Genomic DNA, 26,967 nt, shown 5'->3' on the forward strand with positions numbered 1-26,967 from the left:
TTCAAATAAGTTCTTACATAGTTTTATATAATTGCTATCCCAACAATTATTTACACTAAGAAATAACATTCGCAAAAAAATAGCATTCCACTACTTCATTACTCCACTATAAAAATGGCACTCCACCATACACAATTGCCTTGCTTATCTCCTAATTTCTCTCATAATTTCCTGATTCTCGACCAGAGGATGGGAAGGCAGCTAATCATAATTTCCATCAATACAAGCTCCCATACAACACAAATTTCAAATTTCATAACAAACACAATCAAGCAAGCTTTGCTATTTGGAACTTTGGTGACTATTTCAAGAACTAATTAAAACATTACAGGTCCTATAAATGCTGCCCAGTCTGAGTGTTATATGCAGCCAGCAAACATCAATACATAAAAAGAGTTGCAGCATCAAGAATTGGTATTCTTTGATAGAGGAGGACGCTGTCGAGCAAGAAAAGGAACTTCCACCACTGTCCCAACAACGTTGTCTCCAACAGTTACTGTATCGCCTTCAGAAGCCGCTTTCCTCTTGATGTAGCCCAAACCAAAATGTTCGGTTTCATTCGTTCCAACTACATAGCTTGTCAGTTTCCCAACCTGCACAGTATTTGAAAATCAACAACTCTTTCTGCAATTAAACTGTGCATGGAGATGCAGCAAAAACACGCAGCAGCCAATGAATAAAAATACAAGAACATGGTATTCATGGCACAAAATCGGAGGTAATATTTACAAGGCTACAAATACTGCATCTTGAATTGTAGTAAACATAGCTCAAGAGCATACACACGGAAATTAATGGGACCGTATGGTTTCAAGAAGACCGGGATCAATTTGAACCAAATCATCATCATTTGACGTGTCCAACAACTTGTCACAGTTAGACATGTTACTGTCAAAAGGTCATCGGGATAATTGGCCCATTTTTATAAGGGTCCTTAGCAGATCATAACAAAAAGCCAACTACTCTGGGACCTAGAACAGTTATCGTGGTCAAGGGAAAAGGCCAACCTAATGGCGAAATTCTACGGTACTCATGGGGCACTGGTACCCGCATTGAAGTACATCATGCTCCTCTTGAATTGCCCTACACCCCTTTGTGTTATATTGCACCTCTCTTGTTTTTACACCACACCCTTTGGGTACCGATATCCAAGGGATACCATAAAATGCCCCCAATAATATTTCATAAATCAGCATTATTCTGTGTTAATGGATTATGGTTTCTTTTCCTGTCTATAATAAAAATTGGTAAAAGATGTGCCATTTTTTGCAATGTTACAACTTTTTCCAAGATAAGCATCAGATACTTGAAATTTCCTTCTTCACTTTTACAGGCAATTCTAAGGTACCGCAGGGTACCCCGTCGTTTTTTACACCAGCATCCCTACCTCTTGTTTTTACACCGACCACACTTGTTACAATGCATCCCTTGAGTACCAGTACCCATGGGATACCGTAGCAGTCCTCAACTTTTACAACTTAGTCAACTGAAATTAGAGGATTAAATAAATGTACCTTTTTTGCACCCACTGTAATGGGGCTGCCTGGCTCTGCTGGGGATGATAGGCGAATACCCAACAACCTCTGCTTGATGCCATCATATGTTATGAGTCTAGAAATGGTTTCTTGTCCCTTATAACACCCTGAGGAGACTTTTTGATTTAGATAAAAAACAATAACATTAATTTTGATCAATAATATTAATTGAGTACACTTTGTAAGGAAGGGAATGAGGAACCTTTGTCCAGAGAAATGGCATTCCACAGACCAGCCTCCAGAACATTATACTCATCAGTGAGCTCTTTACCAGGAGCTGGCCTTCCTGCATGTACTAAATTGGTTACAGTTTTACGCATACAAGTTAATGGAGCAAAAAGTATCTGGAATATAAACTCGTATCCAACTTCAAAGCAGTTAACATGTGAAATTCCTTCCACTTTCTGTCTCCTACCCCCTCTCTACTTCTCACTCTCAAACAAAGAAGCAGACAAGAAAAGATATTTTTTTTTTTCTTTTTTGGGATTCCACAACCATCATCATGGCCTCTAATAGTGGCAAGGTCAAAATTTCATTTCAATTTCAACTAACATGCCATCACTTCAGAGAGTAGACTTGTCTACTTCTAAGTTGTAGTGTTTTAAGTCATCACAAGTTGATTGCTGCATATCACGTGGAAGCAGATGACAAGAAGTTCACCAAAAACTAGTCACGACCAAAGGTGAAACATTGCTGCAATGAAAACAGAGTTTCAGGGCATGAATGTTTTAGAAGTTGCATAATTTGATGGATAAACCCAACCCCAACCAGTAGTAGGTCAATGCAGCCAACTTAGAAATGGAGGTCATTGTAATGTGACAGACAGAAAATGAAAAAGCAAAAGACAATTATAGAAGAGATGAATAGTAGGTGAGTGACAACCTTGGAAAATCCTTAATGTTTCCCATGCATTAGAACCCATTGGAATTGTCCCTTGACTTAAGAGAGTTGTCCAAACTGACCCTGCAGCACCTGGTGACATCAATAGAGAAAAGCCTTCTTCCGAGATGATATTTCCCACAGCTACAGTTATAGGCATCCCATTCACCTGCAGATGGAACGGGTCATGATCACGCAAATGGATTTATGGAATTGCTTGGCCACTTCTTCGAAGTCCGACAAGAAGCAAAAACACTGTTTTCTTTCTCCATTTTTCTGGAGCTAACTCCTCTGTATGGTATTTGGCTTACGAAGTTGACCAGTACAACTTCCCAAAAAGCAAAACTAGATATTACGAAGTTAGATACACATCTAATAGAAAAAAAGGGCAATAAGGCTTCACGCCTGAAGCATTCACTATTTAACTACTTCGTGAAAACACATACTTTAGGGGTTTCTTTCTTTTTTTGTTTTTTAAATTTTAAGTGTTAGGAGATATTTAACTTTTTCATATTTTATTTTGATTTTTGATTCCTGCTTTCAACATTATTACATAAGCATGCATGTACATCACAGTTGTATGTGCCAGCCAAAGTTTGGCAAATGCAGCATTGAATATTTTCTCTCTTGGACTTTCTCTTTTCACTCTCACTTTATCTCAATTTTTTGTCTTCTTCTCTTCTTTCGTTTCTCTTATCTGCTCTCTTTCTCAGTGATCTACCTTCCTCTTCAATAAATATATTTTCATTCTCCTCCTTCCTCCAGTTGGTTAGCTACATTCTTCTCTCTATTATAGTGCTTCATTCTAGCAGATTTTCTCTTTTTATATAAGGTTGGCTCAGCTCTCTACTAGCTATCACCACTAGTCATGTTCCCATACTACATGGTCTACAATACACTTAGCACAATTAGACCCAGAAGTTCAGAGACTTCATAACATAAAGCTGACTACAATATGTATAATTCCATACAAATCTCCTATTAGTCAAAACTTACACAAGGTTACAAGTATCATCCTATGCAATGACTTAGTGCATGTAATACCTGAGAATTCTAAAAGACTCAAGTGTAATTTATCTTGGGGCATAAGTGGAATTTTATAAAAGTTTTAGAGGTTAAAGTGTATTTCTCGGAATTAGGGGTAACCGAATCAACTAGAGGGAATGCCCTGGAGCTTGGATATCTAAGAAAAATAATATTAGATTGACGAGCATCTCGAAGCGAGATTTATGGCATTGAAAGAAATCGGAACGGAGACAGTTTCCGGTACAGTTAAAATACAGCTCAGAAAAATCAAAAGGTCGAGAAGGACATTCAGGAATTCCACGGAACCCTGAGGAAACTCTAATTTTGTGAATAGAACAACTTTAAAGTGGTTTCGGGATGAAATAAAAGGATTTGCAATCAAAACATATATTCAGCCTAGTGTAATTTCTTAATCTTGCCCAAGGGAGGTCGAAAAGATGTTTTTTCTAAATCTTCGAGGGTGAGATAAAGGGTTTAGAACTTATGGGTCTTAATGGAATTGTTGGAAAACTCAGGGGCTTCAAGGAAATGGCCAAAATGACATTTGGAATAAGCTTGGGGTGGTAGTGTAATTTCTGAAATTGCTGTGCGAACACAGCAGCAAGTGGCCGACCTGCCACCGCACGTGGAGTCAAATCCAGCGATGGGACAACCGGATCTTGCCAGGGAGATGGCCAGCATGGGCCTAGGAAGCGTAGAGGCAAAGCAATAGCCGGTGATTGGCCGAGGAATGGCCAGTTCTTGCCTATAAATAGCAAGGGTTTTGGCCGAATATTGAGCATTAAATTGCTCAAGTTTGAGAGTGTTTTTGATCTTTTGGATAGAGGGCTTTTGTTCCTTGGTGCGTGGGGAGAATTTCTGGAGCATTTGGTGAATTTTGGGGTCAGTTTGAGGGAGTTTTCAAGCTTGGCCAAAGGTTGTAGAGGTTGCCGGAGTCGATTATTAAACCAGTCGATAGGAGGCCTTTCAGTGGTGTTTTCAGGCCAAGAAGCATGCCATCGTGATAGACTTTAAGGGTTCTTCATGTTGGTGCAAAAAGATTGGTGATCGGAGCATCACTGGTGACCAGAAAAAGGAAGAAGACGACCGACTCGTGTGGTACACGCGTTGGTCATTACGGGCAAGGCGCGTGAGTGAGAGGTATTTTTCGAAATTAATTTTATTACTTTTAGAAAAATATTTTATGAATTATGGTGGAGAAAAATTTGGGAAAAACCTTGAGGAGGTATTTATTTTAGAATTTTTAAGGAGAAAATAGAGAGAAATTATGAGAAAATTATAAAAAAAATAGATGTTGATATTCTTTTGAATGAATATTATGTCTACGGATTGTTGGGGCTCGAGGTTGAGTAATAATACGATTATTTGAGGCCTGACACAAAAATTGAGGATGGGCACGAGAATCAAGGTATTCTGAATACGTTTGAGGTGAGAGTTTCTTCTTCAAACTTGATTTATTGTGAGTGGTTTCTCGAACTTGATCTAGTTTCATGCAAATGGTTTTGGAATGTGAGTGTTCCTACCTAAAACTTGGTTTATTATGGGTGGTTCGACCCTATACTTGGTTTGTTTTATTCAAACGGTTTAACTTGTGATAGGTTGATTTCATGTGGATGGTTCATCCAAAATGTTTATTTAAGTGTGCATTGAAATACGTGCAATGAAATATTATTTTATGTAATGCATCATTACATGTTGTGGTTATGACATTGGTATGTGTGTTGGAAATGGATAGCGTTTCCGGATTGCTTTTGAGTGGGAACGTCATCCCTGACGTGATTGTGGTGTGTCGGATTCCTGTGTTGATGTTGACCCTCCTGTGTCGGGAGTGGTAACGATTATTCCTGAGGTGTCAGGGAGATGCGTTGATGGTGCCCCTCTTAAGCTAGACTGTGTTATGCCAATGTGGTTATGTTGCCTTTAGAGAAATTGCTCTTTCCGGTGGTATGGGTTAAGCGCTATATGAGACTCTCTTGAGCTGGGATATGTCAATTGTTCATGCTCTTGCATTTATTCATGAAATTGTTTTGAACTCTCACTTAGATGATTCAACATCTAATTTGGATTATGTCCCTGGAATATTCAAACGTTCCAGGTGAAAGCAACAGCGCCAAGGGAAAAGAGGTTATCAAGACGTAGCTGTTGATTACATAGGTGATCGTTAGTATATCTTTTGACTATGTTTGAGGTGTTTAGTTATTGCTGAGAGATGAGTCTCTATATATTTTGTTTTGAAGATGTCATGTCAAACAATGGTACGGTTTCTATATTATGAATAAAGGAATTACGGTTATGTATCATTTGAGGTTTCGATCTTACTTCTGCATTTATGATGATATTACCTGTTTTAACTTATTGATTATTAAGTTTGATATGCTGAGAAGGTAGAACGAGATTGTTGGGGAAATATTTACGTTAAGTGTACGTTGAAAAAAAAAATATTCCCGAAATCTTGGATAATGCCACGCTTGGGAAAAGCGGGGTGTTACAGTGCAAGTATATATTGAAGTGCCATATTCAACTCACACGTCCAAAGACATCAAACATGGGGAGATTTTCACATTGCTAAACTTTTATCCTTTTAGGACAAAATGTAATTTACAAATTAATGTAGTGCATTTTATGAATGAACTTATGCATTTGATTTATAAGATCACAATGCATCAAATATAATATACTCCACTAGTTAGGCAATCAATTAGGTCATTGCCCACGTTCAACAGATTTCCCGTACACTCTAATTATCCAGGCATGGATAGAACTATGCTGCAATGATGGAAAATTGAAATTAGAAATAAATCATTTAAGTTAAAGATGATTTTAGGAATCTCCAGGCTTTGGATCAAGGATATTCATGTAATTTATGTATACATACATGTACATGAACATGCACACCAAGGCTTTTGGGATTAAAAAAAAAAAAAAAAGACAAGAATAATCACATCAAATACAAACTTGATAACTATATCGATTAAAAATGGGGGCAATAATTGAATATGACAAAGAAAAAATTTAGGAAAATCCAAAAATCTGATAATTGTCCCCATGATGATAACAGGAATACCACTATGCAAGGGAAGACAAAAGAACAACATAGACAGGCTCGATGCAGAGAAGATCAATTAACAAGGTAATCCATGAACATGTCCACATGCAAACACATGACTCGCTCAATATTTATTTATTTATTTATTTATTTTGGTGATAAGGACAACTTAATCATCATACATTCAAGTTTTAGAAGTTAAAATAAATGCATAATAACTAGGTAAGGTTACTGAGAAACAGGATATACTTAACAGTTTTGTTGGCAAATATAAAAAGAAAATCAATGCAATAAATAATTCTCACATAAGGTGCACAACTGATAATGGAAATTGTAACTTACAGTATAGTGTCTATGTGATCCATATGGTTGTCCAACCAAGTCTCCCAGATTTAAATCCTCCATTACCTGTTTGCACACAATCAATAATGTCACCGCACTCAGATTAGTCAACCAAAAAAAAAAAATTGTAAAGGTAGACAAAAAAGAAGAAAAATGTCCAACTCATAACACATACATTTTTGCTTCTAGGTCCCACTAGCACAAACAAGCATGTTTGTTTAGTGATGTCTTGAATTTCTACCTTGTCAGCCAAAAATATGTACCTAGAAATTCAAAAACAAATTTTTAAGATACATGGCCCCTTTTATGGAGAAGAATGGGAAAAAAAGAAGCAACAGCGCAGGAACAGTTATTTCTGCATGGATAGTGATGGCACTGTCAATGAGAATTATAGCTAGTGATGATCCTAGCAGTTGCCACGGATGAGTCAAGAAGGACCAGGGTTAAGTTGATAGCGAGGATTATACATGGGAAATCCTAATAGAATTTATGTATACTATCCATCCCTAGTGCATGAAGCTCCCCATGTTACTAGAGAATATTCTAAAAGCATACTACATAACCAAAATTAAAACCAACATGAGTAATCGTACTTCTTTTAATTTTCCCCATCTCCAACCTAGCATCCGCATCTGAGCAACATTAACTTTTCCAATATGTTGTTTTGTAGTTTTTCAACAGCGCATCTAGTGTGCACGAATACATTGTTTCTCATAAGCATTTCTCTATTTACTTCATCATGACTTAGTTATAGGGGTCACATCAACAGCAATCTCTCCATCCTCGTGTAGAAAATTCCAAATGCCAAACTCCTCTTGTTTAGATGCTTATTATCCTATCAACCATTTGCTCTAGTTATGGTTTCTATGTATCTTAAGCATCTCTTTTACAGCTGCTCTTCAAAGTTATGACATAGCATTTACACCTTCTATTTCATCCATTAAGACTATATATTGTTAGCAGATAACATGCTTCATGGTATCTTGTCGTATATCTGAACCAGACAAGTAAATTCACCCACAACTAATGCAAAAGGGTAAGAATTAAGTCAGATCCTTGATTAAATCTAAAATAATAAGAAATCACCAGCCTCTCCTCTGGTTATCCAACTATGTGGGCCATTTTTCAGGACTATATATACCCTCAAATATGTGATGTCGCATTTACAGAACCATAATCAGACTATACAAACTAGCAGATGGATGGATGATAAGAGAATCACCCTGCCTCTGAACAGTCTTTTATTTTGGCTATGAGACTTTTGAGTACACCTTGTAGGTTAGCACAAAATTAAACATTATTCCAGAAAATGGAGACAAGTTGAAGAGAATGCAGAGGATAATTATACATGGAAAATTATACAAAAAAATTTACAATAACATGACAAACATACTTTCTTAGCATGTCACATATGCTTTTGCAGGTCACTGGTGAGACCACTAACGTAATTGCATTCCTCTGTGCATGTAAAGTATTCATTAAACAAATTTATATATAGATGATAATAAACATAAAAAAAGTTCATACAAGAAAGCTAGCAAGAGGATTACCATAATCCATGCATGGGCAATATCGATAGTTCGAGCTGTAGGCGTCACAAAGACAGTGTCACATCCCTACATATTATGAGCATCTAAATCATCTTCATCAGGAATGTATAATCATCACTTTAGAATAAAAGAAATGTGAAATTTCATTAAGAAAAATGGGCACCCCAGTGCCATGATGTGCTATTTCTTCAAACAAAACAAAAAAGAAAAAGCAACAAGCAGTTTCAAGCCCTATCAAGGAAACTACTAAGTTGTTAATCCCAATTGAACTGACCTGTCCTTCATGAAGACATTCAAAATTTGCAGTAGTTTGGTTGTGAAGGAACTGAATACGGTCTTCACCACAGACTTTTTGACAATTTAACAAACAGTTGTCAGAAAAAAAGAAAAAAGCAAAGCATCAAACTGCTCAAGAATCTATCCCATCTAATGCATACAGAGATTTAGTTTAAAAAATCCCAAATCTCAAACTCATCCAAAAAGCATAACACTTCGGGTCCATTTGGTTATGGTTTTAAAAACTGTTTTCTAGAACCAAAATCAGAAAAACTCAAGAGAATACTGTTTTCTGACCAGATTTTGGACATTGTTTTTATAAAATTAATTTCAGATCACCTTGGCTTTAGCAAACAACAAAAATATATTTTCATTGGTAAGTCACTGTCATATACAAAAATGCAAACCATAATTTCTGGTATGAAAACCAGCAAAAGAAAACAAAATGGAAACACAAAAACTATAATTGAGAGCATGCTTTTCTCGTCCATTAGAACGAGCACGACTTTGGATACAAAGTGACAAAGTTATGAAAGTACATATGAAACCAATAATGAACTAGATCATGAACTCAGGCATCTAAAACTACAAATGCATTAGCCATAGCATTCTCCAAACTATACAATTGAAGCATTGGGAAGGTCAATCAGACTCTTCAAAACTTAGATTAGTTTCTTTTTTTATCTATAAATAAATCTGTCTGTAACATTAGCCTTAAAATCAGTGAACTACGCCTTATGATTGCAAGTCCTGCTAGTACAAATTTCCTTTATCCTTCTTCAACAACGATAACAACGTATCAAGCCTTAATCCTGAACAGATTTTGTTCTAAGGGTATAACACCCGAGAACTTCAACTAAGTTTGTAGAACTCAAACTTGTTAATTGATTCAATGAATAGACATCTATTTATACAAGTTCTAAGCTATCTAATCCTAATATTTAGGAGATAATATACAGCAATAATATAAACTATAACAGAACTTAAGCAATAAACAATAAAAGATAACAATCAAATCTACTCCTATTATTTCTCCTGATTTCTAGGAGATTCAATCTTCAAACTTTCTGCCAGCACTTTAGCAGTCTTCTTTATCTCTTTGTAACACCACTCCCATTTCACTTAGGACTCTCCAACACCCCCCTCCCTCAAGCTAAGGAATAGATATCTCTCATTCCTAACTTGTTAATGAGAGTCTCAAAACTTGATCTTGTCATGGATTTGGTGAGCACATCCGCTTCCTGTTCTGCTGTAGGAATATATGTCAATTTGATGTCTCCTTCTTCAATTTTTCGTTGGATGAAACTTTGGTCAATCCTGACATGTTTCATTCTATCATGTTGTACTGGATTGTTAACAATACATATAGCTGATTTACTATCACTGTAAAGCTTTGTTGGCTTTGTTAGAGGTAGTTGTAGATCCTCCATTAATCTTACTAACCAAATTAGCTCACAAATTCCTTAGGCAATGGCCATGAATTCTGCCTCAGCACTACTTCTTGCCACTACAGATTGTTTTTTGCTTCTCCATGTGACTAGGTTGCCCCACAATTTTGTGCAAAAACCTGATGTAGACCGGCTGTCCATCACTGATCCTGCCCAATCTACATTAGAATATCCTTCAACCCCCCTTTCATTACTCTTTTGAAACAATAATCCCTTACCTGGTGTTCCTTTCAAGTACCTCAAAATGTGGTATATAGCTGCCATATGTTGTTGTGTTGGAACATGCATAAATTGGCTTATGATGCTCATAGAATAAGTTATGTCTAGACGAGTTAAAGACAAATAGATTAGTCTTCCAACTAGTCTTTGATACCTTTCCTTATCCACCTGAGGATCATTATCTCTTTTCACATATTTCCAATTTCTTTCTAGAGGAGTGTATCTTGGTTTACATCCAATCATTCCTGTATCTCTTAGAAGATCAAGAGTATATTTTCTTTGAGATATTATCATACCTTCTTTACTCCTTGCTATTTCCATCCCCAAAAAATACTTCATTGTTCCCAAGTCTTTTAGCACAAATTCTGCCTTTAGCTTCTGTTTTAGGGCTGCAATTTCTTGAACATCATCCCCTGTAACAATTATATCATCTACATACACAATCAAAATGCATCTTTTTCCATTGGTATGTTTAATAAATAAAGTGTGGTCATGTAATATCCTAGTATTTTGAGAATAATAATAATTAATTTTGTATTTAAAATATTTTTGACATCAATTAGAGATCATAATTGAGAAAACTAATGGGCTTAGAGTTAGTGGACTAAGTTGAAAAAAAATAAAGGCTAAGTAAATGGGCTTAGAGTTAATGGGCTAGGCTAAGTAAATGGGCTTAGAGTTAGTGGGCTAAGTTGAAAATAAAAGGCTAAGTAAATGGACTAATTAGTAGGCTAAGAAAGTAGGGCTAAGTTGAAAATAAAAGGCTAAGTAAATGGACTAATTAGTAGGCTAAGAAAGTAGATTTAAAATTAATGAATTAAATAAAAGAATAATTTATTTAGAAAAAGATTTAGTGAAAAATAATTAAGGTGACAAAATAATTAAAGATAGTAGGTGAAATAATTGAGAAATGTTGGAGACAAAGTAGGGTGTGGACAAATAATTAAAGATTAGGAGTGAGATTTAGTGAAAAATAATTAAGAAAGATGACAAAATAATTAAAGATGATGGGTGAAATAATTGAGAAATGTTGGAGACAAATTAAGGTGTGGACAAATAATAAAAGATAATGAGTGAAATAATTGAGAAATGTTGGAGATAAAGTAGGGTGTGGACAAATAATTAAAGATTATGAGTAAGATTTAGTGGAAAATAATTAAAAAAGATGACAAAATAATTAAAGATGATGAGTGAAATAATTGAAAAATGTGGGAGACAAAGTAAGGTGTGAACAAATAATCAAAGATAATGGATGAAATAATTGAGAAATGTGGGAGACAAAGTAAGGTATGAATAAATAATTAAAGATTTTTAGTGAGATTTAGTGAAAAATAATTAAGAAAGGTGACAAAATAATTAAAGATAGTGGATCACTACAATTATGCTAAGTTTAACTCAACCTTCTATAAATAGAGGAAACTTGAAAGGTTTGAGAACTTAGATTAGAAGGAGAAAGGTTGTAAGAAATAAATATTTGAGAGTGAGAGAGAGATTGAAAAAAAAGAAAGAAAAAAAAATAGAGAGAGAAAAATACCAAAAAAATTCCTAGAAAAATCCTATAGGCTGGGTTTAGTAGTTTGTGTGAAAATTTGTGGCAAAAGACGTTGTTGGATGCGCAAATCGAGATTTCATCGCAATATTGAAGAATATCGAATCGCTTCGAAGGAATGTGAGTTATCTTCAAAAATTTCTTCAAAAATTTTAGAAATATAAGAATGATATTTTAGAATTTTTGATGATGAAATTGGAAGAGAAATGCATGATTAGTATTTATTATGGATTTTTTTAGGCAATAGATGCTTGAAAATCAAAGAGAAAATAAGAAATAAATAGAACATGGATTCTTAAAAGTATGAGGAAATTTATGAGGCTTAGGAATATTGCTTTAGAAATTATTGAGAAGAGAAATTGAGAAAATTTTATGAGCAAGTATTTATTTCATAATCTTGAGGAAATAATAGGAGAAAATGAGAGAAATTAGGAAAATTAAAGAAAATTAGAAATATGATTTTCTTAAATAATTATGATGCCCAGAGTACGCCAATGTTCATAATTGAGTAAGATTGGAAGTCCGACGCGAATTTTGAGGCAAAATTACACTAGGGGCAAAATTGTCTTTTTGTAATGTAAGTGATACTTCCTAACTGAATTTAGTTTTATGAAAATACTTGGCTTGTAAGTGGTTCGATCCAAAACCTGATTTTACGTAAATGATTTTATCATGTTGTCATGCCTTGATGTGAGTATGTCATGTAGATTGCATTTACATGTTTGATTTATGAAATATGCATATGAGCATGATGAGATTCACGGTCATACGTTGCATGGGTTTGGGATTAGGTACTGGCTCCGTTACTTTGCCAAGGGTGCACCCATACACCTTAGTCTGGCAGGGAGACTGGAAAAATGGCGGGTAATCTTAAGGTGCAGTTGACCCAAACATGAGAGTTATAATGTTATGTGCATTGCATACATACATGAACATTAAATGTTTTGTATCCTTACTTAGATGATTCATCATCTAACCTGGGCTTTACCCCTGGAATCTTCAAACGTTCCAGATGAAGATAGTAGCAAAAACGAGGATGAATGAGGCATGTAATGGCACTTAGCAAAGTGCATGATGAGTTGTATGATCAGTTGAACGTATGTTATGTTGCTCATGTATTTAAGTTCTGCTACTTTGAATTCTAAATGTTTGAGAAATGATGATGTAAAACCCTATTTAGGGTTAATGTTAGTTGAGAACTTATGAGTAAGTCATGTTGAGAAATTTATATTATCGTGATGTAAAAGCTGATTTTTTATTAATGTTATGATATTAGATTCGATTCTAGCTTCCGCATTTAATGTTTATGATAATTCTCATTGGAGATAAATAAATGAAAATTTTGGGACGTATAAGAGTAATGATATGGTTTAGTCTTAGTTTTAGTAGTATAAAAAAAAAAAAAAAAATTATCCCAAAATTGTCCTGAGTTATAACGCGCTCGGAAAACAGGGCGTTACAGGTCAGCCTTCCCTTGTGCGTAACCGAATTGAGTCAAAGTAGAGCTGAATTTCTTAAACCATGCTCTAGGAGATTGCTTTAAACCATAAAGAGATTTATGAAGCTTACATACCTTGCCAATCCTCTCTTTTTTCTCAAACCCGGGTGGAATTTTCATATACACTTCTTCTTCTAATTTTCCATTTAGAAATGCATTCTTAATATAAAATTGAAATAGCTCCCAATCTAAATTCATAGCAATAGACAATAATACTCTAATGGAGTTTAATTTAGCAACTAGAGCAAAGGTTTCTTCATAATCTATTCCATAGATTTGAGAGTAACCTTGGGCAACAAGCCTAGCCTTATATCTGTCCACACTTCCATCTGAGTTGTATTTAACTGTAAACACCCATTTGCAGCCAACGATCTTCTTATTTTTCGGACTATCAACCACTTCCCATGTGTGATTGCCTTTGAGTGCCCTTATTTCTTCCATCACTGCCTCCTTCCATTTAGAATCAGCTAGGGCTTCTTGGATGTTTAGAGGTATACTCACTCTATCCAAAGTAGTAATGAAGGTCCTGAATTTAGGAGATAACCTGGAATATGTCAAGTAATTGGAGATTGGATGTTTCACACATGATCCGATGCCCTTTCTTATAGCAATAGGAAGATCTAACTCACTGTTAGCAGCATTCTTTTCTCCCTCAGTTGCTGGACCTTCCCTCGGTTCTAACAATTGGCTGAGTTGAGGAGCTGAACTTTTATCTCGCCTTGAATAGACTTTTATTGGTTTTTCCATGTTCAAGTCTTCTGCTATATCAGTTTCCATAGGTCCAGTTGGGTTTAGAGATTCATGAGAGGGAGGAAGGCTCGGACAATGAGGCTCAAACGAGGTTGACTGAGGACAATCAGCAGCAGTTGTTGGATTTGAATCATTATTAGGAATGGGTTGAAGGACTAGAAATAAAATGGGCATAGGAATAGTAGGATCCCAATGGTTGTCCTTCATTTGAGGTGTGGTATTTGAGTAGTATAACTCATTCTCCACAAAGGTTACATCACATGAGACAAGAACTTTTTGTGATGTTGGACAAAAGCACTTATAGCCCTTTTGAGTAAGAGGATACCCAATGAATATACACTTTAAGGCTCTTAGTTCAAGTTTATGACGATTTGGACTGGTTTGGTAGACATATACTACACATCCAAATACTTTGGGAGGAAGATTGTTTAGAATCCGAACGTGAGGAAAAATAGATGTAAGGTTGTGCAAGGGGGTTTGGTATTTTAGGACTTTGGAAGGCAGCCTATTGATGAGATAAGCGGCTGTTAAGACTGCCTCCCCCCAATATCTATTTGGAACGGAACTTGTGAACATAAGGGATCTAGCCACTTCAAGTAGGTGTTGATTTTTTCTTTCAGCTATTCCATTTTGTTGAGGGGTGTAAGGACAAGTACTTTGGTGAAAGATCCCATTGGTAGTTAGATATTGGGTGAATGGATAAGAAAAGAATTCTCGGCCATTGTCAGTCCTAAGAATGCAAATAGAGGACTGAAAAACATTCAAAATGAGTTTATGAAAAATCTGAAAAATAGCACATGCCTCGGATTTTTCTTTCATTAGGTATACCCAGCATAACCTTGTATGGTCATCAATGAATGTTATGAACCATCTTGCACCATTTAAGTTTGGAATTCTAGCCGGGCCCCATATATCACTATGAATCAAATGGAATGGTTTTGATGGAGTATATGGGTTTGGTTGATAAGTACTATGAGTTTGTTTGGCAAGAATGGAATGATCACACTTGAGTACCAACTTTTCTTTATTGATAAATAAATTGAGGTACAAGCGTTTCAAATATAGAAAACTAGGATGACCAAGACGTCTATGCCATAATAAAATTTCAGAATCTAAGCTAGCTATGAGAGAAAACCTATGTGGAACTTAACTAGGAGAATTCTTGTTATTGGAAAGCCAGTAAAGTCCATCCCTCTCCTCAGCACTGCCAATCATCTTCCCCGAGAGTCAGGTCCTGAAAAACACAATATGAAGGAAAAAATGTCACAATGCAATCCAAGTCTTTTGTTAATTTGCTCATTGATAACAGACTATATTCTAAGTTTGGCACATACAACACTTATTTGAGCAATAAATCAGCCACATAAACACTTCCCTTTCCTTTTACCAATGATTGTGTTCCATCAGCCATCAAAATATTTAGCCCATTTTCTTCAATCTGAAAAATATCAAGTGTGGCAGTAGATCCGGTCATATGATCGGATGCTCCGGTATCTAACACCCAACAATCCTTATTTATCTTTCTAGTGGTCAAAGACAAAGGCTGATTACCTTTTTGTGCCATAGATGCTGAGTGACCTGGTGTAACATCCTCCAATTCCCTTGTAATATGAGAGTTTTGTAACAGCTTCTGTAGAAACTCAAGCTGATCATGAGTTAGACTCATACCTATTATGTTTTCACTAGTAGGAGCACTTGTTGCATAGGCTGATCTCTCTTTCTCCTTCTTAGGCCTAGGTTTCCAGTTTGGGGGTTTTCCATGCAACTTCCAGCAGGTACTTTTGGTGTGATAGGGTCGGTTGCAGTGCTCACACCATTGCTTCTCCTTAGAATTATCTTCCCTCTTTGTAGTAGTAAGGGCTGATCCTGAGTTATGTTCCGTTGTAAATGGCAGCATTACTCTTTTTCTGCTCTCCTCCCGTCTTACCTCTGCAAACACTTCTCGAAGAGATGGTAATGGTTTAGTGCCTAGAAGTCTGCCTCTTACCTCATCCAAATCTAGATTGAGCCCTTGGAGGAAATAAAAAATTCTCTCCTTTTCCAGCATCTTGCTATGCTTTTGGCTGTCTTCTGCACACTTCCAGTTAGGATCATAAAACAGATCCATCTCTTGTCATAACTCTATTAGGTTGTTATAGTATTCTGTCACGCCGAGGCTGCCTTGCTTGGTAGTCCGAATTGCAGCTCTAACCTCGAAACATTGGGCTGTATTTTCAAGATTGGAATAGATTTCTTGAACAGCCTCCCAAATTTCCTTCACCATTTTATAGAAAAGATAGGGTCGACCTATCTTTGGCTCCATAGAGTTAATGATCCAAGCCATCAAGATTGAATTTTCTACCTCCCATCTTTGATAATCTCCTGAATCTTCTGGTGGTGTTGGAATTGCCCCGGTTAGGTAGCTATATTTTCCCTTGCCTTTTATCACCAAGGTTACGGATTGAAACCATTCTCTAAAGTTTATCCCGTTTAACCTATGTTGGGTGATTTGCAAGGTATTGTTGTCCAATGACAGGGTGTTGTGAGACACCACAGTCACTGGAATTGAGGATTGTTGAAGAGCCGAACTATTAAATGACTCCGCTGCAATTGGAGCTATATTCCCATGGCCTTGCAGATCCATCTGTCTTGGATCGTGAGGCTAGATAGAGCCGAGCTCTGATACCATGAACAGATTTTGTTCTAAGGGTATAACACCCGAGAACTTCAACTAAGTTTGTAGAACTCAAACTTGTTAATTGATTCAATGAATAAACATCTATTTATACAAGTTCTAAGCTATCTAATCCTAATATTTAGGAGATAATATACAACAATAATATAAACTATAACAGAACTTAAGCAATAAACAATAAAAGATAACAATCAAATCTACTCCTATTATTTCTCCTGATTTCTAGGAGATTCAATCTTCAAACTTTCTGCCAGCACTTTAGCAGTCTTTTTTATCTCTTTGTAACACTCCTATTTCACTTAGGACTCTCCAACAAATCCCACTAGGTGGGTTTGCCTATGTGAATTCTAGCTCGACAATCATTCCTACCTATGGCCACATCTGCTGTAAATCCCTTATAATTTATATCACACCTAAGAATCTCTCACCAACTTTCTCATGGTTTTCCTCTACCTCTTTTCCTAAAGATTTGTTACAATCCATGCACTCTCCTCATGGGAGCCTTTATTGGTCTGGTCTTCTTGTCACATGAACAAACTATGTTAATCGTGTATACTACATCTTCTCTTTAGTAAGAGCCATTCCTTATTATGAATAACCTCATTTCTAGTGTTATCTTTTCTTATAGCCACACATTCATCATAACATCCTCATCTCTATTTTGCTCTTATTCTTTACTACCAATATTCTGAACATACAATAAAGTTGGTCTTACAATCATCTTATAAACTTCTCCTTTTAGCTTTGACAAAATCTTACTATCACATAAAATTTTAGACACACTTTTCTTTTATCCTTCTTCAGTTCAGCTTAAAAGGCTAAGAAGAAATTAACTGTATATGTCCCTATCATCTAGAAGTTATATGCATGAACTATATTATGAAGTTCCAATAAGCTCGTTAAGTGATAAGGATTTGCTTAAACATGCAAAAACTAACAACTCTCAACTCCTACGAGTTGGTGTGATTGTAAGAGACTATAATGTCCTCCTATGTAACTAAGGTTTCAAACCTCTCTAGGGGTGAGCCTAGACACAGATTTTTGTGTGCTTAACTGATGTGTGTGACTTGCAGGCTCATGCATAACTGGTGCACATCCAAAAGGTTGTGGCTGCGGGTTCTCATTGATAACATTAAATGAAAAAAACTAACTTTCTTCTCTGACATTGGTCCGAAATTCAATTCATTCAAGACAACTCAAGAAGATGAAGATGATATATTTTATTTTTGTTCACTTGCTAGTAGAATGATTTCACTTCTATTATTTATGGTAACTGTCAACAGCAAGTCATAAAACTTGGATTGTAACTCTAGGACTCACTCCAAATTGTCCAATTCTCTTCTAACTTCTTTCTATCACAGCCTTCTATAATGCTGACATGCAAGACATGGATATTTGTAATGCTAACATGCTAACAAATGGTATGACAATTTCTTGGCCAAGAAGACAACAGCCGTGTAGAGATAGATCACTGGAGGAGAATCCATCCTCTCCAATAGGCCTTGGCCTCTTCCCACTCTGTAAGCTTTTAGTTCGTTTTGGTCCATCTCCTTGCACCATCTTTAACAGTCTAAGGAACAAATTATCTGAACAACATACTCAAACATGTATCACTTAATAGGATGATCAATTTGCTAATAATGGCCATTGATAACCATGGAGATAAAAAGAAAATAAAGAAAAGGGAAAAATATATTAACATTCCATGAAAGAAAAGGTAGTTATAATTTATAAGATGCGTGAGAGGGACAAGGTTACCTCTTATCCTTCCATAATGTGAAAGATCCACAACCTAGAACATTAAATGTCACGAAAAGCTTTCAATCATTCGGGCTACAGTTGTCATGAAAAGTTTTTATCATTCAAGCAGCCAGTCATAATGCATCTTTCTAGTCCAACAAATAAGTGCTTCATGTCATTAAAGTTGATATCTGGTAAGTTCACGTTAAAAGCTGGATAAGAAAGAAATATTAATTTAGGAAAGAGAAACAGAAATGAAATGTCAATAACAAAATAAAACATACAACAAGCAACAAAATGAGATAGTATAGCATAAAAAGTTCAGGGGCGTAGATCAACTAAAACATTTTTAAATTTGACAGGGATCCAATCTGGTTGAACAGATATATTTCTAAACCTGTCCATATTTGAGTCTTTGATTTATGACACAAATCTTTTAAAATGTGTTCTAATCAATTCTATCCTAACTTTTGCCCTTCATTTAATATTTGCATTAGAAATGATGAATCCTAGAATATTACTTAAAAATTCTACACAAATCAGGAATCATATAAGTACAAAAGATATCGCCTAACAAGTTAGGACATAAGCAATGTGGAAAGTGAGAACATCTTAAGAGTGGTTTTCTTCATGTGACTGGCTGCACAAAATTTCATGTCATCCATTGACAATTTGAGGAAAAGAAGGCATATTATGGCCAACTGGTACTTTGGTGCTACTTAGGTGATGTCAAAATGGCAATTTACAAAGAAAAATAAAACACAACATGACAGAGACCTCTTAATTAATAAATGTATATATATACAGTATGCATACATGAATAAATAAATATATATTACATATCTATAAATAAATAAATATATATTATATATGTATAAATAAATAAATATATATATATGAATAAAATAACTTTTTCTTCATCTTTTTGCATTCAAGCAAATTTATATATGTTATATCAAAATAATGAGAAACTACTTTTCACATTACATATAAGGAAAGAAATGTGAGCACAATATTTCTGATTTTCAACTCAAATCATAAACAAGGTAATAAATCCACAGCATACTTAGCAAAAAATATAAAAAATAAAAAATAAATCCACATCATGCTCATTTTGTAATTAGTTTTTATTTTTTTCTTAAACTTCTAATGTTGTTCCAATTTGTTTAAACAATAGATATGAATGCCCTATTTAGACAGGTGTCCTCCAAATGTCTAAGAGGTGTCAAATTGGATTATTATACTTTGAAAAAGGCCAAATAAGCCGTGGTACTGTTAAAGCATTTGGTCTAGATTAGGGCTTGTAATAGTAGGGATATTTTCATATAATGTTTCTGCTGTATTTCTAGAAGGATTTTATTATTTTTCTAGGGCTGACCGAGTTGGTTGTAACTGCCAGTTTTGGGCAGTCAATCAGAGGGCTTTTCTCCTTTTTTAGTTTCTTATATATAGAGGCGGAGGGGAAGGCGTTTGAGGGTGGCTTTTCTTTCTCGGATTAGTGGACTGTCTTGGGATAAGATTGAGCAGTGAGGAAGAGTGTATATCTTTCTTGTATCAACTCTATATAGCTTTCAGGTTTTTGGGCTAGGTGTGAGTTGAGTTTGAGTGCTTTGTAATCTTGTATTAACATTTAAGATAGTGGAGAAAGTAGGGGCGAAAGCCAAGCTGGATGTAGGTCTTCATTAAGACCAAACCAGGGTAAATTCTTGTGTGTTGTATGTTCTTGATTGGTTCTTGATTTGTTTTCTGATTGCTGGTCATTTGCGAATCAAGGAGAGATTTCGTTTGAGTGTTTTGAGTGATCATATAAGGGTGAGATCAAGGTTAACAACTTGGTATCAGAGCTGGTCACCTCTGGATTGGATCATCGCCTTAAGAATCTCAAGTCGTAGAAGGCAATCTCAGGAAAATCAAGAAATGGCGCCGATTGCTTCTTGATCAGATATCGACAAGTTTGATGGGAGCAATGATTTTGGCCTATGAAGGATCAAGATGGAGGCACTGCTCTGCAGTCTCAGACTAGAAGAGGCGCTGGAACAAGAAGAAGCAGAAAATGGAGAATCAACCGGGAATGAACTCCAAGCCCTAACCGTAGAACAGAGTGAGGCGCGGGTGCAGATTAAGAAGAAGGCCTATAGCCTTCTTATTCTGAGCCTTGGAGATAAAGTGTTCGGGGAGGTATCTAGGCTGAAGTCTGCGGCAGAAGTTTGGAAGAAGTTGGAGGATCTATACCTCAAGAAGACCCTCTCTAGCCAGTTATTTCTCAAAGCCAGATTTTTTAATTTCAAGATGCATGAAAACCAGAAACTCCAGGATCATTTAGATGACTTTAACAAGCTATGTTTAGACCTAGAGAACATAGATGTTAAGTATGAAGAAGAAGACAAAGCCTTAGTTCTCCTATATTCTTTACCCAAGTCCTATGAGAATTTTGTAGATATCCTTCAGCATGGTAGGGATAAACTATCTTTAGAAGATGTTATAAGGGCTTTAAATTCTAAAGATTTGAGGATAAAGATGGATAGTAAATCATCTCCAGCAGATGCATTAACTGCAAGGTCTAGAAATCCTAAGAAAGACTCTAAAAACAAAGGTAAATCAAGATCTAAATCTAAGAATGGAAAGGGGCTGATTAAGTGCTATTATTGTCAACAAGAGGGTCACATTAAGAGGCATTGTCCTAAGAGGAAGAAGGACTACGCCGAAAAGGAAAAATCTGATGATGGGGTAAATGTATGTGATACCAGTTATGATAGTGCTGATGCACTAACTGTTAGTGACAATTATGACAGCCAAGATTGGGTCTTGGACTCAGGCTGCTCTTTCCATATGACTCCTAGAAAGCAATGGATCCAAAACTTCAAGGAAATTAATGGGGGAAAGGTTCTGTTAGGGAATGATTTTGAATGTAAGGTCCAAGGGGTAGGAGATGTAAAATTAAAGATGCATGATGGGACACATAGAACCCTCACTGTAGTTAGGTATGTCCCAGAACTTAAGAGAAACTTGGTTTCTCTTGGGGAATTGGATAGATGCGGATATAAGTACAAGGGTGAGGGTGGAGTAATTAAAATTCATAAAGGCTCCCTAGCATGCATGAAGGCTGCTTTAAGAAATGGAATATATTTTCTGCAAGCAACCACTCTAAGTGGTGAAGCTGCCAGTGTAAGTTTTAATTCCCACGATAAGGCAAAGTTGTGGCATCTAAGGATGTCACACATTAGTTAGCAAGGGCTCAAGGAACTTGCCAAACAAGGGATATCAGAGATAGGTCAGTCCCTAAACCTAGGAAAATGTGAATCTTACATTTATGGGAAGGCAGCTAAGATCAAATTTAGCAAAACAGCCATCCATTCATCAAAGGCACCCCTAGATTACATTCATTCAAACCTATGGGGCCCAACTCAAACCATGACTCATGGGGGCTCCCGATACTTCCTATCCATTATAGACGATTTCTCAAGAATGCTTTGGGTATATGTTCTAAAGTCTAAGAATAATACCTTTGAATCCTTTAAGATTTGGAGGAAAATGGTAGAAAATCAAGTTGGCAGAAAAGTAAAAGTTATTAGGACTGATAATGGGCTAGAGTTTTGCAATAGGGATTTTGATCAAATGTGCAAGGAATGAGGCATAGTTAGACATTTAACAGCCCCCGGAAACCCTAAGCAAAACGGGTTGGCTGAGAGGATGAACCGCACTTTGCTAGAGAGAGTAAGATGTATGCTCTTTCATGCAAGTTTGCCAAAAGCATTTTGGGGTGAGGCTGTGTCTACAGCAACCCATATCATTAATAGATCACCCTCTGCAGCCATTAACTTCCAAACGCCATATGAAAGGTGGACAGGTCACAAACCTAGCTTATCACACCTTAAAATCTTTGGATGTTTAGCATACGCCCATGTAAAACAAGGGAAACTAGAGCCTAGAGCCAAGAAATGCCTATTTATAGGCTATCCCTCAGGGGTTAAGGGTTATAAGCTTTGGAATCTAGAATTAGATGGTCCTAGGACTATAGTCACGAGAGATGTGACATTTGATGAGTCTTATACCATTAAGTTTAGCAACCTTAAATCTCAGCATAATCTAGAAAAGGATAAAGAAGCTGTCCAAGTTGAAATCCCAGGTGTTAGCCCAGAAGATACCCCAGAACCATCTGAAACTGCATATTAGTTTCAGGAAAATAACCTTGAAAATGATCAGGCTATGGAGCAAGCCCTAGAACCTTCCCATCATGATGAAGTTGAGGAAGACAGTGATGCAGATTCCAGCTTAGGTGATAAACCAAATTTGGACAAATATAGTGTTGCTAGGGATAGGCAACCTAGGGTCTGAAAACCTCCCAAGAGATTCGGTTATTCTAATCTGGTAGCTTATGCTTTTACCAGTGCAACCGAAATAGGAGGGGAAGAACCTCTCACATATGAAGAGGCAATGTCTTCTAAGGATGCTGGAAAATGGCAAAAAGCCATGAAGTCTGAAATAGATTCTTTGAATAAGAATCAGACTTGGGAATTGGTTGAAAAACCAAAGGGGCAGCGCATTGTAGGCTGCAAGTGGCTGTTTAAAATCAAGGAAGGGGTAGGAATTAACCCTAAGCCTAGGTATAAGGCTAGGCTGGTTGCTAGGGGGTTTACCCAAGTTCAAGGCATTGATTTTAATGAAGTATTCTCTCCTGTTGTGAGACATACATCTATAAGGGTTCTTTTAGTCATAACAGCCCACTTAAATCTAAAATTAGAGCAGGTGGATGTTACCACTGCTTTCCTCCATGGGGACTTAGAAGAGAAGATTCTAATGGATCAACCTAAGGGTTTTGAAGCTAAAGGAGAGGTGGAGAAGGTATGTTTGCTTAAGAAACCATTATATGGACTTAAGCAGTCCCCAAGGCAATGGTACCATAAATTTGACACGGTTATGATTAGCCAAGGGTATATGAGAAGTTCCTATGATAGTTGTGTGTATTATAAGCATGTTTCCCCTAACATTTCAGTGTATTTACTCCTATATGTGGATGATATGCCCATTGCAAGTCAATCCCGGCAAGAAATCCAGCTTCTAAAACAAAGATTAAAAGCTGAATTTGAAATGAAAGAGTTAGGTGAAGCTAGGAAAATTCTAGGAATAGAAATTTCTAGAAACACTCAACATAGAAAGATATACCTATCTCAAAAGTCCTATTTAGCCAAGGCTTTATCCAAGTTTAAAATGACAAATGCAAAGGCAATTGGTGTGCCTTTTGCACCTCATTTTAAATTGTCTTTAGACCAGTCCCCTAAAAGTAAGGAAGATAGGAAGGAAATGAGTCATATCCCATACGCTAGTGCGGTAGGAAGCCTAATGTATAGCATGGTATGTACTCGGCTAGATTTAGCTCATCCTATGAGTGTTGTGAGTCGGTTTATGGCAAATCCAGGGAAAGTTCACTGGAATGCAGTGAAATGGATGCTTAAATATCTAGCTGGAACCCTAAATCATGTTCTAACATATGGTGGTGCTAAGATAGGAGTTCAACCTAGTATCCTAGGTTATTCAGATGCAGATTATGCAGCTGATATAGACAAGAGGAGGTCCACATCTGGTTGGATATTTAGATTATGGAACTCTACAATTAGTTGGAAATCAAGTCTCCAACATGTTGTAGCTTTGTCTACAATCGAGGCAGAATATATAGCCCTTTCGGAAGCTTTTAAAGAGACTATATGGCTTAAGGGTTTAGTTAGTGAACTCCTAGGTTTATATGTTAAAGCAACTTTGTTATGTGATAGTCAAAGTGCCATACATTTATCTAAAAATCAGGCTCACCATAAAAGGACAAAGCACATAGATATTAGATTTAATTTTATAAGAGAAATGATTGAAAATAAATCTGTTTTCTTATCCAAAGTGGCAGGTGAGAACAATGCAACAGATATGTTCACAAAACCATTCCAGCAACCAAGCTTCATCATTGTTTGAAGATTATTTAGCTAGGGCTAGCAGGAATGTGAAGATTGCTAGATTTGGGAGAAGCCTAATCAAGTCAAATGGGTGGAGAATTTGTTAAAGCATTTGGTCTAGATTAGGGCTTGTAATAGTAGGGATATTTTCATGTAATGTTTCTGTTGTATTTCTAGAAGGATTTTATTATTTTTCTAGGGCTGACCGAGTTGGTTGTAACTGCCAGTTTTGGGCAGTTGGTCAGGGGGCTTTTCTCCTTTTTTAGTTTCTTATATATAGAGGCGGAGGGGAAGGCGTTTGAGGGTGGCTTTTCTTTCTCGGATTAGTGGACTGTCTTGGGATAAGATTGAGCAGTGAGGAAGAGTGTATATCTTTCTTATATCAACTCTATATAGCTTTCAGGTTTTTGGACTAGGTGTGAGTTAAATTTGAGTGCTTTGTAATCTTGTATTAACATTCAAGATAGTGGAGAGAGTAGGGGTGAAAGCCAAGCTGGATGTAGGTCTTCATTAAGACCGAACCAGGGTAAATTCTTGTGTGTTGTGTGTTCTTGATTTGTTTTCTGATTGCTAGTCATTTGTGAATCAAGGAGAGATTTCGTTTGAGTGTTTTGAGTGATCATATAAGGGTGAGATCAAGGTTAACAGGTACTTTAAAAGTTGGGGCCAAATTGGCCACTTAAATTTAAAGAGAACAAACTGCAAGTGTATGGGGTTCTTTGAATCAAAATTTGCGACTATGTGGCATTGTTTTGACTGGGGATAGAGTTGGTGCTATTAATAGAATTTAAACACCATTGGATGACATTAATCATAATGGCTAATATGGCCCAAGATCTAGAGCAATGGCTTATTTGACACTTTTTGAAGTACAGTGGCTAAATTGGCCTCAATCTCCAAAGTACGTCTTATTTGGCTCTTCTGAAACTACAGTGGCCAAATTGCCCCAGGGCTAAAGTCCAGTAGCTTGTTTAGGCACTTCACCCTAAAATAGTTAATAGGACATGTTTGGACAAGTGCTAGAGGCATATTTAGAAATCTACAAAGAAGGTTGGTGTCTGAGACAATACAAAACAAACAATGAAACTTCCGTAGAAGTGTCTGCGAGATCTATAGACTAAGATATTGCACAAAAAGAAACTGAGAAGCAAAAGTTCAGCTGGAGACTGACATCGACTTGTTGTCACTCAGATTGTGGACATAGGGCCTCCATCAAATCCTATGATCTGAGAAATGATGTTTAACGCAGTACAAAAAAAAGAAAAGCTCTTATTTTTCTACAAGCTTCAAGCATTGTTTTCTTTTTTCTGAGAATGCAACAAGGGAACATAGTCTTCACATTAATGATAGAACAAACAAACATGTGCATATGATCATGCATCAAATTTCCATCAAATCTTTCGCATATGTACGCCACAATTTCAAGATTGCTTACCCTAAATTGTTGGAGACTTCTAAGAGAGGTCGCCGATGTACTACAAACAATATAAAATTATTCAAGATACCATGTAAACTTACGCACCACAACGCCAGTATCAACTGCATCTAGTGCCAGCTCATCGTTATTGAACGTTTCAATGATCCCATCTTCTGATAACTTTGCCCCGGCAACCGTCACAGTTTCCTGCAGAAATCCACTCAACCAATTTCAAGACACGATGCTGAAGAATTAATAGCACGCCAAATTCATCAGAACCGGCATATCCAGAAAGCGGTGCTTACGAGGAGGTCGTGGTCGATGGGAGGAGGAGAGAGGTCGAAGTGGGCTGACGACGATGATGTAGAGAAATTCCGAGTTGTCCGAAAGGTGTAGTTGCGATGCGAGATTCGCCCGGACAGTGACAAGGGCTTTGGAGAAGAAGCTGATTTTGGAATCTGGGGAAGAAGATAATTGAAACTGCTAGAACTGCTACTACAAGCTGGGAAGTAGCCAGCGCTGGACATTGTTTCCGGCTCCGGAGCCTGAAACCGCTTCTCCCTACCGCCAAAAGGAACTCTGCTAATCTTGGGGCGGTTATTAGGAATTTGGGTAAAATTAATAAACATGGAATTTTGAAGTCGTAATTATTTACTTACCAAAATTTTAAATTATAATTAATTACTCATTATAATTTTGTTAACTATTACAAATAAAAAATGTTAACAAACTTTGACATAATTAACGAAATTTGACGTGACAAAAAATAATTTAACATACACTTATTGAATTTTAAAAATGTAACTACTCAATCACTAAACTTTGCTCAACGTTAATCATCCATCACTCTATTATATTATCGTATGATCTTGAAACATTCGTTACATCACCGTCTAATTTTGAAACATATTAAAAGATTTTTTATTAATTAATAATAATATTTTTGAATTCAAAATAAGATACAATAAATCTACATTTACTTTATAAGTTTAAAATTTTTTTATTTTTGGCATAGAAAAAATATGATTTTTATAATTAATTTTTGGCTCTTGGTCTCATTATTAAATACATTTTTTGTG

At 36.3% G+C, this 26,967-nt stretch overlaps 1 protein-coding gene across 1 annotated transcript; it reads right to left on the reverse strand.

The window, feature by feature from the left end:
* On the reverse strand, positions 1-26,517 carry LOC127801483 (putative transferase At1g60990, chloroplastic). Its single transcript, XM_052336683.1, has 12 exons — positions 26,194-26,517; positions 25,994-26,095; positions 18,551-18,584; positions 8,653-8,726; positions 8,379-8,444; positions 8,222-8,286; positions 7,004-7,091; positions 6,829-6,894; positions 2,418-2,583; positions 1,738-1,821; positions 1,515-1,642; positions 1-593 (listed from the first exon to the last, which is right to left on the reverse strand). The coding sequence occupies exons 1-12, from the start codon at positions 26,515-26,517 to the stop codon at positions 405-407; spliced, it is 1,386 nt and encodes a 461-aa protein (XP_052192643.1). The 3' UTR covers positions 1-404.
* Between the last annotated feature and the right edge of the window lie 450 nt (positions 26,518-26,967).

Source organism: Diospyros lotus, chromosome 5 (assembly GCF_014633365.1).
Source record: "Diospyros lotus cultivar Yz01 chromosome 5, ASM1463336v1, whole genome shotgun sequence".
NCBI lineage: Eukaryota > Viridiplantae > Streptophyta > Magnoliopsida > Ericales > Ebenaceae > Diospyros > Diospyros lotus.